The sequence below is a fragment of the Colletotrichum abscissum genome, assembly GCF_030869225.1.
Source record: "Colletotrichum abscissum strain IMI 504890 chromosome Unknown Scaffold_64.1, whole genome shotgun sequence".
In the NCBI taxonomy this organism is placed as follows: domain Eukaryota; kingdom Fungi; phylum Ascomycota; class Sordariomycetes; order Glomerellales; family Glomerellaceae; genus Colletotrichum; species Colletotrichum abscissum.
In genome coordinates this window covers 97,259-110,070 of record NW_026850508.1, presented here as the reverse complement: position 1 = coordinate 110,070, position 12,812 = coordinate 97,259, and the positions used below count along the sequence as shown (strand labels likewise).

General features: G+C 54.7%; 3 protein-coding genes across 3 annotated transcripts; 2 read left to right on the top strand and 1 right to left on the bottom strand.

Annotated features, from left to right (window-relative positions):
- Positions 1–218: 218 nt before the first annotated feature.
- CABS01_15251 (uncharacterized protein) lies at positions 219–830 on the top strand (the record flags this gene model as incomplete). Its single annotated transcript, XM_060548587.1, has 1 exon — positions 219–830. One exon carries the CDS (start codon positions 219–221, stop codon positions 828–830), a length of 612 nt encoding a protein of 203 aa, XP_060392000.1.
- Positions 831–3,016: 2,186 nt separating this feature from the next.
- CABS01_15250 (MYB DNA-binding domain-containing protein) lies at positions 3,017–4,328 on the bottom strand (the record flags this gene model as incomplete). The annotated part of the gene is made up of 3 exons (XM_060548586.1): positions 3,017–3,154; positions 3,257–4,270; positions 4,323–4,328. The coding sequence occupies 3 exons, from the start codon at positions 4,326–4,328 to the stop codon at positions 3,017–3,019; spliced, it is 1,158 nt and encodes a 385-aa protein (XP_060391999.1).
- A 5,805-nt stretch (positions 4,329–10,133) lies between these two features.
- Positions 10,134–10,589, top strand: CABS01_15249 (uncharacterized protein; the record flags this gene model as incomplete). Its single annotated transcript, XM_060548585.1, has 1 exon — positions 10,134–10,589. One exon carries the CDS (start codon positions 10,134–10,136, stop codon positions 10,587–10,589), a length of 456 nt encoding a protein of 151 aa, XP_060391998.1.
- Positions 10,590–12,812: the final 2,223 nt, after the last annotated feature.

Below are 12,812 nucleotides of genomic sequence, written 5' to 3'. Positions count from 1 at the left end.
GACCGCTTCTTTTCCCCCTGGATTTGCCTTCTGGCGGGTGACTGGGGGGACTGGGAGTGGGAGATGACGGGCTAGGGGGGGGGGGGGGATATATCAGAATCCCCCGGGTCATATAACGAACAAAACCCTGGGGCCGAGTGTTTCAACGGGCAGAAGCCGCTGCCAAACCAACCTTTCTCGGTGGACGCAGAGCCAAACGAGAGCCTGCGCAGTGATCAATGGATTCACCAACGACTGGAGACTGGAAGCCAGCGGGAGATCCAGATCATAGGACGCTCATTGTAAGGGGGGTGGAGGAAGGACAACAAAGTCGTCAAAAGGGCCACCATCTTGCTCGATCACAAACCCCGAACTCGGCACATGCGGAGGACCAGAATTGCCAACACCCTACGGGGAGGCGCCTCTTCTTTTCTTTTTCTCGCCTCTGCTCGATAGCCGGTCCTGGTCTTTCCAGCAGACAACAGGGCCAACCTGCAGCCCGTCTCTACGTTATTGTCCACATCTGGTCATGTGGCGAACTCTGTGTCGGGACAGGAGAGAGCCCAGAGAGGAGAGAGAAGTACAGAGAGGGACACGGAGAGAGCCAAGGCAGGCAGGTAAGCAGGCCAAAGCAGGACCATTCTGAAGTCCTACCCTGTTCCCTCGTCTCCGAGCTCTTCGCACCTTTGGGTCTCTTTCCTGAATCCTGCCCGCCGCCATTCCCTTCCCTTCCCTCTAACCCCCCCGCTCCTCATTCCGCCATTACTCGCCAAGCCGATATTGGCCCAAAAGTCCAAACCGAACGCACCATCCCCAAGGCCCCAAGGCCCAGGCACAACAGAGGGAAATAAGAATAACAGCAGAAGCCTGAAGTTAACAAACTCGACCCCCATCGTCCTTCACGCAAAAAAAAGGAACAGGCTTTTAAAACGGGAGCAAGAGCCAAGTTAGCCAACATGTCAAGAAAAAGATCGCTTAAGAAAATACAGCTATCGCCTAGTTTCCGGATTTTAGCAGCTGCTAAACAAGACCGCCCGCCTGCCCGCGCGCGCGCCATCTCTTGACTCTTTCCCAACCCCCCGGGGCCCCTGGCCTGGTTCCTGGTTCCCCGGACTTTGCACTCTGACTCAAATCGGTTGGAGGATTGGACGCCGGGCTGCCGCGGCGGGCAAGGTAATCAAAACCAGCTGCCAAAAGCGGAATCGGAATGGATTGTTAATATAATTGCTGCCACACGTCAACTGCACGCCAACCCGTAGAATAAAATACCCAAGAACAAAAAACCTCCGGCCGGCCGTTTCCCCCTCCACCAGGGCCGCAAAAATAGGCCGCGCTACTGTGGCAAGGCCAAAAAGAGGTGTGTGCCTTGGAAGCCTCTCGTTTTGGGACGAGGCCTCGGGACCTTCGTGAAAGGGGGCGGCTCACGACCCAAGGTAAGTAAAGGTCCCTAATCTCGACTACACGCGCCCCCAAGAGAAGTTGCACATTTGATGCGTCTCCCGTCCCGAAGCGGCTGGATGGAATGGATGATAGGACAGACATGTTGCTTTTTTGTGATTTGCCCACCTACACACCTACGCCTGACCTTGCTTCTTTCCGTCCTCCCCGGAAGCGGTTGGTGCATGGTTTCTTGCAGACTGCTTGCTGCATTACGATGCCAATGTGATTCACAGAAGTTTATCCCCGAGGTTTCCCACTTTGGGGTCTCGGGGGGGGGGGGGGGTTGTACTTTCTCGAATAGGGTATACCGGGACCGAATTAGTTGTGATTTTCCACTATACATTAATAAACAGAAGCAAAAGAAACATGTTTCTCCATCTTCCTGCACGTTTTGTTTTCACATAATCGGGTTCAAGCAACAGCACCTCGAGAAATGGCTGCCGCTTTTGTTCCACTTCATACCATGTTGCGATCCTCTTCATGGGGCGTAAGCAGAAGCAAGTTTGGGACGAGGCAAAAAAAAAGGGGGTTGAAGAAGCTACAAATACTACAAAGTACATTTGCGTGATGTGTGGGGTAGAATCGAACAAAAAACAAATAATGAGCGTTTAGAAGATAACAAAACAAACAAATGGTCAAAAGTACAAAACAAAATAAACAGACGTCGTCGTGGATGCGAAAACTCTGCGTGTGTCATCCGCCATGTATGCAAAATGCGTCTTTCCATCTGCATCTTTTTCCCCTTTTTGTGTTTTTCTCCTTCCACCCACAAGACGCCTAGGCATCATAGCCAGCTCACCACTAAAACCTCTTGTCCGTTGAATTCAGTACAGCCAAGTTTTCGAGAGTCGATTCTGCAGGCGTGTTGGTGTAGTAGACAACCAAATGCTGCAGGAAAACTGTCGAGTGCAACCGAATTTCGAGAGAATTGGCAATGGTAGATCCTTGGATGGGGCCAAAAAGAAGTTGATGACAATCGTCGAGAAGAAAAAACCAAAATCGTCTAAGGGAGCGTCGAGAGGGATAAAAACAAGCAGAAAGGCCGTAGATTGCGTGGTTCGCTGTGTTGCCCCCCAAAGTCTATAGTGTGTGCGTTGTGTCATGAGTCGAGATAAAGGAGTAGGTCGAGAAAAAGATGAAGTGAAAAAAGGTGACCCGTGGTGTTCGGGGGTATCTCTAGAATTAGGCGGATGGGGAATCCAGCAAAACAAAAGGACAATGCCACTCGAGAGTCGCAGGTATGAGGTAGAAGCCGAAGTGAACATGGCGAAGAAGTATTTATGGCCTCGGTGGTTCGAGGAAGAGCTGGCGCAATTCTTCGGGCCTTGCGTTCTCTGTGCTTTTCGAACCCAAGTCGTTACATGAAAAGACGTCGGGCAAATTATTGCAGATCTTCCTCCCCTACCAGCTCGCTGAGTCGAAGTGGGAGGACGGCGTTCGTGGAGGTCGATCTGAATGCTCCGGATGGGTAGTGTCGTTCCAAGTTGCATGATGGAGATCATCGCTAAAGGCAAGCTCCTCTTCATCACTGAAGCTGCTGCGTGTAGATTGTGTCTCCAGCCGGGGGCTCAGAAGTTCCCGGTGGAGACATTGAATGCTATAAGGGAGGGCCGCCCATTAACTCCTGCGTGCGTTCTCGGCAGGCAGCAGGGGTAAAGCCGGTTCCGACCTTGTTAGCGACGATACGCCATTTCTCATTCTCGTAGTCTTGTAGCGCGGTGCGAAGCTTTTGGTCCTAGAGGAATATTCAAGTCAGAATGCTGTGCGCGGCCTTACCATGCCCCGCCGTCTGGCTGTGCTGCATGGCATCGTAGTCAGGGGAGGGAAGAGCACATACCGTTTCGTCGGTCCATTGGGTGGTCTTAGCTTTGAGCTTCGTACAATAGCGCACCTGGAGTGTTCCTGATGATCTCCCCGGGAAGAAATCCGCGATTTGCTTCCATGTTAGGGATTTGTTCTCTTTCAGATCGATCAGGAGCTGGTCGTCTTCGGGTGTAAACTTTAGCTTCGGCCCCCTTGGCCTCGGTGCCGGAGTCGGCATGCCTGCTTGTCCCACGACGCTCGGGGCACCGCCTCTGTCTCCGCCGTCACCATCACGCCTCATCATCTTGGAAGGGGGTCCTGTATCGGGTAGTCGGTGGTGATGATGCGTAGGAGCCTGGACTTGCTGGGTCGCCTGCGCATAGGCGGTACCCAGAGGAGTCTGTTGCATGGTCTCGAGGTCCGTCTGTTCAAGATCGATCCCGGGAACGGACAAGTCAAGCTCGTCTGGTCTCGGTCTTTTCGGTGCTCCATGGGGCGTATGAGATTGCGTAGGCGTTGTCATGGATGGATACAAAGGAGCGACCACCGGACCCGGAGCGCCGTAGTGAGGCGGGCCCAAGTGCCGGGCGTGGCCCAGATGGTGCCCCGGATCCATTAGAACCTGGTGGGAGTGGTGAGAGTGGTGAGGGTGCTGCTGGTGTTGCTGCATGCCAGGATGATGGGAGTGATGGCTAGTGGGCGGCTCGTGGAGAGTGGGCGTGTGAGCGGCGCCATGATGGAGAGAGCTCCTATGGTGTTGATGATGTGAGGGCGTCGTGTCATAACCATGCTGCTGTTGGCCCTGGTCGCTCGGATGCGACTCTTGTGCAGAATAATCGACATTGTAGTCCCCTACTCGATAGTTGCCCGCCAGCGTGCTTCCGGCACATGGGTCCCGCCAGAGCGAACCGCTCTGGACGGTCGCCGGGCTCTGAAGTGAAAGAATTGGTTGAGCGAAGGCCCTCTCGGGCGGCGTCGGGAGAGGTGAGGGCTGTTGGTGCGACGTTGCGGGGTCGCGATGGTGGTGGTAGTCTTTCAAACTGCGATCCTGTAACAGCGCTATGGTGTCGCCGTGATGAGACCCCCCCTCCAGACTCAACGAACATTCGTGCCCGGGAGGTGTGGAGAGAATTTTCGCGGTATTGCTGGCAGCGAAGGAGAATGGTGTCTAGTGGCAACGGTCAAGCCCTTGCCAGATTTTGTGGTTGTGATGATGACCAGGTTGAATCTAGCGGTAGTGATGTTGGGGAGAAATGAGGAGAAGGACGAAGACGACGACGACGGTGATGATGATGACGACGGCTGAGAAATAAGATCAAGTTGGTGTTGCGGTTTCGTACAACTTGACTCCCGGTGGTGAAGAGCTATCTGTCTGTCTGTCTGCACGGCCGGACGGATAGTTCCCTTTGACTGGCGTAAGGTGGGAAAAAAATTATTAAGACGAAATAAAGGTCGAGGTAACCATGCTACCCTTTTTCAACTGGTTGTTGTCACGCGCCGTTTAAGCTCACGGGATCTTCCCTTGACTTATTATAAATCCCGTTTGGCCCTGGACAAGTAATATAGTAGTGAAGGGGTCAAAAGAGAGGAAGCGCGGACGTGGGCAAGGGCTGCATTATATCGTCCGATGTGCCTTATCGAAAAGAGGAATAGAGGGCTGTGTGTGGACTCTTGCTCTGGGGGTAGAGAGAAGGGGACGAAGGAGAGGAGAAAAGCATGCATGGGAGGGGTGAGGCGAGAGAAAGAGGGTACATCAACTGCCGCTGCTTTTGTCACCGACATCTCAAGCACATACGCGATTCGCCATGTGCGAGACGTATTCTGTTCCTGAGTAGGTTGCGGAGACTCAAGTTAACCTTGCCCAGTAGGTGATGACGGTAGCATAATTTGGGGATCTTATGCCATGGGTTTCGCTGCCGGATATAGAAGCAGGAGTGCCCCCGGCCGGCGGTGATGATGCAACTGGCGAGGAGGTGGGCGTAACAGTGGCCAGCCTACATAGTATGATGGGCAGACAGGGTCGTCGGGGGAGACAAGCAATGGACCATTTCACAAATCTAAGAAACCTCCGGATGGATTCGATCCAACCCTGTAGAGGGAGGCCGGACGACCCAGAGAGAAAGAAAAAGAGAGAGGTCTGGAAAACGCATGGAAGAAATCCAAGCACGTTCAGCCGAATGAGGGATACAAGCTGAAACGAGCCCTACCATGCGCTCGCTGGTTGGGAAGGGCATAGCAACTAAGCAGCAGCAGTTCAGAAGAAGGCCGCCCATGTTGCTCGGCCCCCTGCTTCACCGGGGAGAGAGAGGGAAGGGGAACCAGGGTGGCAGCTCTTGGCTCAACTCAAGGCAGTTGACTCTTGAGTGCGAATGTATGTGAGCCTGTGTGTGGGTGTGCGCGTGTGCGTGGGCTCGGAAGCTCAAAGTCCCTGGGTCACCCTTCCCCTGGCCTCCGTCCTTGACGGGGGGCTTGCTTTGGGTGGAAAACCACCAGCGAACAGCGTAACTTGGACAGCTCTGCCCATTCTGGAGAATACAGTGGAGTCTGTTGGGGGGCAAACAGCAGGTTTTGGGAGAGAAAATGGCTGGATGAGCACCGAGAAGTCATGCCTTGGCCCTGATGGGGGTATATCTGATGCAGGGAGGGTATACCAGAACCATGAAGAGAAATCGCCGCTCCGGTACGCGATAGGGCCAGAGAGACGGTAAGGTTGCAACAACCACTCGACCTAGTGGGCAGATTGCCGAGGGGTGAGAACAAGGGACTGCCGGGTGAGAAAGACGGAGGGCACCAGCTCAAGCTGGTTGTATCCATTCGCAACGTCAGTCAGAAAGAAAGAAAGAAAAAAAAGACCCTTTCTTTTTTAGTCCTGATCCCCTTTGCCGTCATCGGTGGCAGTGAGGGCCTGCTTCCACGTTCGAGGACCTGGTCAAAAGCTTCGGGATCGATTCGGAAGGGAACTGCAGTGGTCCCAGGAGGCAAATCATCCCGGCTGACCCAAGATGAAGACGTCCGCAGCAGGGGGATTTGCGTCCCAAACGCCAGAAAAGGCGTGTCAGTCGGCCTTCGCCTCGATGTCGATACGGTCAAATCTGGCAGGTCCCACAGGCAGATGCCAATGCTAGAGGAAGAAACAGAAAGGAATACGACTGCGAAGGGACATGGCCGAGATGAGAATGACGGCGGTGCCACGGTTGAGGTTCAGGTTCGGCAATGCGGCGGCTGTTGGACCAGGCGGGCGGCGCGCGCGTCGACTAGATGGGATGGTCGTAGGGTTGACTTGCACCCGACCAGACAAGACTGGTTAGCCTGTGGGGTAACAACTTTTTCCAATGAGGATATTTTTTTGGGGACTTGGGACGTGTGCGACTCAATGACCAGGTCGCACGATGGTGCCGTCGTCGAAACCATGGGATGATAGAGGTTCGCTCAAGGTGATTATTCGTCTGTTTGCATGGGCGGGCGGGCGCGCAAACGTGCACGCAGCCGCCAGCAGTTCGAGTTCCTCTCGTCTTCTCACGAACTTGAGGGCATCCCCATATTGCCAGACGCGTGCGCTCAAGACGCGCACATAGTCTCCCGCGGCCTCCCACTCGACCGTACCACCCCCCCTCTTTCACCTAACCGTGAGCCGGGAATGTGGTGGGTGTAAGCAAAAGGACGGTACATGGCGTAAGAAACCCCCCCGGCTTTCGGCAGCAAGGAGATTGTGCGACTCAATGCACATCCCAGACTTTCGGTGCTTGATGGTAGGTCGGTCACAAAAAAAAAAAAAGGGCCTGGGGACTGGCTCGACACTCGACAGGCTCGCTCTCTCGCCGCTGGGCAAAGGCCAAAGTCGCAAGTACCTTCCATGGCTCGTCAGGGAGGGTAGGGCCGAACCAGTAGGAAGGGCGCTTGGACGAGAAAACCTGGGACGAAGACTCGACGGGAGGGTGGCCAAGGAGGGCACTCGGACAGCAAGAAGGCGGATGGCCGACGCAGTTTGATTTGGCGATACGTTGGAGAATTGGCTCGAGATCCTCGTGTGGGCATGATGCGGCTGGCGCTCGCTCGTTGCTAGTGCTGGCGGCCAAGTTGACCTGATCGAGACATGACGGATCATGGGAGGGGGGATATGAAGCTGGAGCAGGGGGTCAGACGGGTATCGCATGAAGGAAACGCGTTTCACGCATACCTGGCAATTAAAAGATCAATTATGCGACCCAGGGATCCCGGGCAATCTTTCTAGAAGGAGTGGGACTCTATTCTAGCGTGTGGTGAGGTGCTCACCTTATTTCTTCGTCGCTCAGCTAGGGGGAGGACTTTGGTCTTGGGGTCCCATTCTAGAATTTGAAATCGGTGACGGGGGGGGGGGGGGGGGGGCGGGGGTCCCGGAGGGGGGGGGGGGGGCGGACGGGAAAGGGGTAAAGGGTTGGTGGTCTGGGTCTGTGGTGGGGGCCTGACCTTGTCTGGGGGGGGCACGGGGGGGGGGGGGGGTGGGTCGTGGGCAGCATATGTAGATATGGTGAGGGGGGGGGGGGGGGGGGGGGGGGGGAATCCTTTGGGGCGGTTCCTGAAGAGACGGACGAAGTGCCGCGAATCAGATGGCTGGGCAGCGGTCAAGTCGGTCGACTCTGTGGGCACGGGGGATGTCGATCAGACGTAAAAAGAGGGCTTGGAAGGTGACGGAGTCGACGATGATGTGTGGTGATGAGGTGGAGATTGGAGGAAATGCAGGGCAGGCCGCAGATGAGATGCTGATGCGCAGTCATGGAGCAGATGACGGATGGGCAGATGAGACGATGAGAAGAGCCCAGGAGGCAGACGAGGCAGTGACGGAGACGGAGAAGGAGACAGAAAGAGAAGAGAAACTCAGACAGGGCCGAGACTATCGAATGACGGGAAAGGTAAGAAGGGGAGGTTCAGGATTCGGAAGGTAGGCGCCGGGGACGGGAGTTGAGTGCAAGACGATTGAAGGAGGAAGAGATTGCGAATCTTGGAAGCAGCGACATGGAAAATGCGATAAATGCAGGTCCGACTTGAAGCGCCCAACACGCCGCAATTTTGATGTTTATTTTTTCCTTTAACGTTGAAAAAAAAGTGTGGTTGGTTGGGTCTCAGATTTGGGTCAAGTTCATCTCACTTGCAAGTCGCTTTGCTGGAAAACCAGGTGGAAAGATACATGGATTACCGATATACACTTTCCCCCAGGTGTGCCATCCTGATGCCGAGACTTTTGTCTCGGCTCTTTGTCTGTCCCAGGAAAGAGGAAGGTGCGATCTACAAAGTACAGAGTTATTGGGAAGATAATACCTTCCATGCTTCATTCACGGGCCATGGCAATTTCCATCATCACCTCACTTTGTAGAAACTAGAGATGAGACATGGCAGCCAGGCCAGACTGTCCACAAGCAAGGCTGGAACACACACAGTCCGCATTGAGGGCCAAGCCTCCAGGTTCGACGTGTGTCGGCAAGGCAAGGTACCTCGTGCACGGAGCAAGGTACAAGAATCCGTACCTTACAGACCCCAGGCAAGGTACCTTATCTGGTACTTTACAGGCTTCCTAGTTAGCCGCGATGGTTTGACAGATGGGGCCGGCGGGTGCGCGTCAATGAGGTTGAGTGTTGTTTTGGAAGAACGGACGCAATAATCCTCGGCTCACGATCCACTCTTTCTCAGGTACCTACCTCCCATACCAATGAATATCCATACCTAAGGTACCTTAGTCTCCATTCTCGGAACTGGGTTACTGCAGTGTTGCGTTCTTGACTCCGCCTGTCACGATTCTGCCCATCGTCGTGTAGTTCTTGCCGTGCCTGCCCAGCCTTGATGAGTAAGAGAGCGTCTGTCCACCTCTGGAAGTTATGTATTGTCGTCAGCCTGGCCCCTTCTCTCCTTCCGTCCTGACGTAAGGCGGGTGGTATCTTAGGTAAGGTAAAGGGCGCCCTGACATCGGGTTCCTCCCAGATTCCGTCGACCGGGACTGTAAGTGACGGCAAGAACGGCAAGAACTCGCTACCTTAGATGCCCGCTCCTACCTTGCTGTATCCTGCCCTGCATGTTTGCATCTGCGGAACGGAAGATGGAAGGAACGAACAAGACAGGAATATTTTGAATGTGTAGATACTTCGTACTCCGTATAGAAAACTTTGGAGGAAGTCAACGAAATGGAAGTGCCATGCCGATGGTTCCTTCCCGTTCAACACTAGGCCGAGAATGGGCGACCGGCCAAGAAACCCAAGGCAACTTAAGTTAAGGTCGGCTGCCTTAGGTTGCCCTCATCTCACGTCTGGTCTGCGCCTCCGGATGACTGTAGCAGTGCAGAGAGATGGGATGGGATGGGATTCTCCATCTTCCATCACCAATGCCTGCCTTTGCGGCTTTGCCAGAGCACATGCATGATGCGACGGCCAACAGTCCGAAGCCCAGATGACCACGGCAATCTTCGTCATCGTTCTCGTCCCGCATCGGAATAGATTGCTATTGCCAATAGTTGACCCCCTCCCCGATGCTGGAGGATGGACCCCGGAATGCCCAAGCACGCCAACAACAACCTACGAATACGCAGGTACCTTGCCATACCTTACAAACTCTTTCTGGCCAAAGGTAAAGCATCTTGCATCCGTCTCTACACTAGAGGGCGCGGCGCACCTATTCCACCGACCACACCGCACCACCCGACTGATCCTTTGCTGCATGCGAGCCCCTTACAGAATGCCTGGCTGACTTCTTGCATGCATCGCATGGCTTGCATCTCGGTAGCTCGGCTCAGAAAGGGAAGTGGTGGGTAGGGTTACGATTGCGACTGCCAGCGGTACATCGTCCTCGCCCACGTTCATGGGCTCATTGAACGTACCGATCCTTACCACGCCCTTTTTTCCGCTTCAGCTCTTCATCCACTTTCCGAACCGCGATCCCCCACGAACATGACGCCGCTTTGTGGTCTCGCCTTCGCGTCGCCCTTTTTACCGCATACTTTTCTGACTCTCTTACACGTGCCTGGGATTATCCTCTTCGCCCAGTCTTGGACGCTCGAACCCGCCGCAAAACCTTCTTTCACATTCTCGAGTCCGGACCGTCGGTATACACCAGATGACAGCCGGCGCTGTGCCTGTATGCAAGTTGTTGTTGCAAGCCAGGGCCAGCCGTGGCCGATTCTTGGACCTGCTGGAGGGGCCTCTCCCCGGACTCGAGCCGAAAAAGTCTGCTGCGCTTCAGAGAAGGGGCATCATACGATCAACCTCGTTCCTGTGGCAGCGGTGCCCCTGCATCGCCTAGGGAGCCTCCAAGGGCCCTGTATCGCCTCAGCCCAAAGCTTGATGAACCTTCGTCCGCTTGGCGGTTTGGGTATCCGGTCGGCGGAAGCCGTCTTTTTCCAGTAAGGATATGGAGTACGGAGTACGGACGGTATTACTAATTACCTTGTCTTTGCGTTGCACGGCGCATGTAGGGACATTCTCTTCTGTCTACCTACACTATCCGTAGTCCGAGGTGGCTAGCTACTAGGTATACTACACCCCGCACACTGCAACCACCACACTTACAAACTTCCGCAACATGACTTTGTGCTACACCAAAGAGCCGCTTCTTCGCAACGAATCTAAAGCTATCAACCCGTACCCTGGAGCCGAGACTAGCAATCGCTTCCGTCCACCGGGTCCCCCCACTTGTCTCGAGGCCTTACTGCCGCTTGGCTTTTGGGGATTTTTGGAGAAGCCCGTTGAGTCGCGGGTGTTTGCAGGCAACCGGGTAGGGATCCCCGAGGTTGTCACAACTCACACTAAACTTGGTGGGTTTCTGTGCTAAACAGCAGGTCAACCTTGAATGCGCTCCAGGGTTCTCTGTCTCAATTCTCACGAGCCTTCGCTGCTCTTAGTACCCAGTTTCTTGTTCAAGGGACCCGGTCAGCGTTTTCCTTTCGGGGACCCTTCACGAAACCAGCCCTGTCCAAATTACAACACCTGTCCTCCAGCTGAAGGTTAAAGCTGCAAACGTGTCGCGGGTTTGCGCCGGCCTGCCGATTCCGAGCGTCTCCTGAGATCCGCGACAGTCCCTCCACAAGACGTTTGATTTACCTTACGCCACCTCGCGCATTTCGGCTCGACTGACCAGAAACACAAGATCGTGTCCAAGCCTCGCATCAGCTGAGAAAGACGAGCACGATGTCGATACGACAGCGAGCCAGCCAAGGAAATTACCGGCTTCAGCTGACCTCCTGGATAACTGCCGAGAGGAACTTTTTTCACAGCAATCACGAAGCAGAGTCCAGTAACAAAGCAAGAGCCAGAGCCATCTCCGGGCTGCTTCATCTCCACTCACCAAGCCCAATAGTTCGTCCCTACCTTCTTGGAGAGCTCGCCCGATGCAGTGCAGCCTCCAAGTGAGTCGACGGGGGTTGACCCAGAAGTTATTTCGATGTCTTCATGCGCCGCCCTGTGGCTCATTCCACATCTGCTCGCGTGCGGCGTCGACCCTCTCAGATCGCCAATTAAGGCCCCCAAACCAGCCACATCTCCACGACCAAAAATATCCGCTCCTTGCCACACTTTGCTTTTCTCGAACCCTTGTTCGTCCAACGAGGATGCCAGGACGAGCCACCATTCCCGACGGCCTGGGCCAAGAGACGCCCAGTACGGAATGAATCGCCATTGTCAGCCGCACCTAAAGCCCATCCCGACTCCATCTCCAAGGATGCCGCAGGGCGATGACGTTTCGTTCCGTGCTCGCAATCTTAGGACACAGACAAAAACGCCCGAGAGGGACGGAAACGCGTTCGCTCTCCATGGCAATATCTCAACCACGCTGTCGACATATTGGCCATGAACCCCTCCTTATCATATCTCTACTAACATGCCCCAGTTGCAATATCTACAGGGCAACTAGCCGCTCCAAATCGATCAAAGTGGGAGCGTTTCCGTCGCATCGGTGCTGAACATCTAGCTGCCCGTCCAGGGCAACAAACAGGGGGTGCGTTTTCCCTCTCTCCTTCTCCCTTCCCGTTCTTAATTCTTGCCCTGGCGCATTAATGCATGAAATCTCCAATTTGCGCGGACCATCTACCCCGCTGAATCAGCGATTAGAATGCCCACCATCTTCAACGGCCTTCCCGCCGCCTTACCATTTGCAGCCCACGTCGTCCGAAGAACAAGCATCGACGTCGCGCGAAAAAGCCAACGGTTGGAGCCGTAAGCGGAATACGGCATAGTAAAGGCCACCACCACTTCAAAGCAGGCGGCAGGAAGTGGACGACATTGCCTCCACAGCTCCTCCAAGGTGACAGCTTTGTCGTCACAATTTGCAGCTCAACTCCCTTCTTGGACCCTGGGCCCGCGTTCACAAGCAGCCATGGTGTGCCTGCGTACCTGTTTTCTGAGATGATCCTTTTCCTTCTCGGCATCCTCCGCCTGTACCTGCATGCAGTCCGCATGCGCGCAATGGGGGATTTGGGGAGAGAAGGGGGGCTGACACGCAGGGCCCCCTGCCGGCCTTGCTGCATCTCCTAGATGAGTTTACTGCATGGAAGCCTTGGAAGAAGTCCACGGAAATTTCTATTCATGGTAACCACAGCACTTCGTACACTGCCGCCGCTGAAACTATTCCCATCT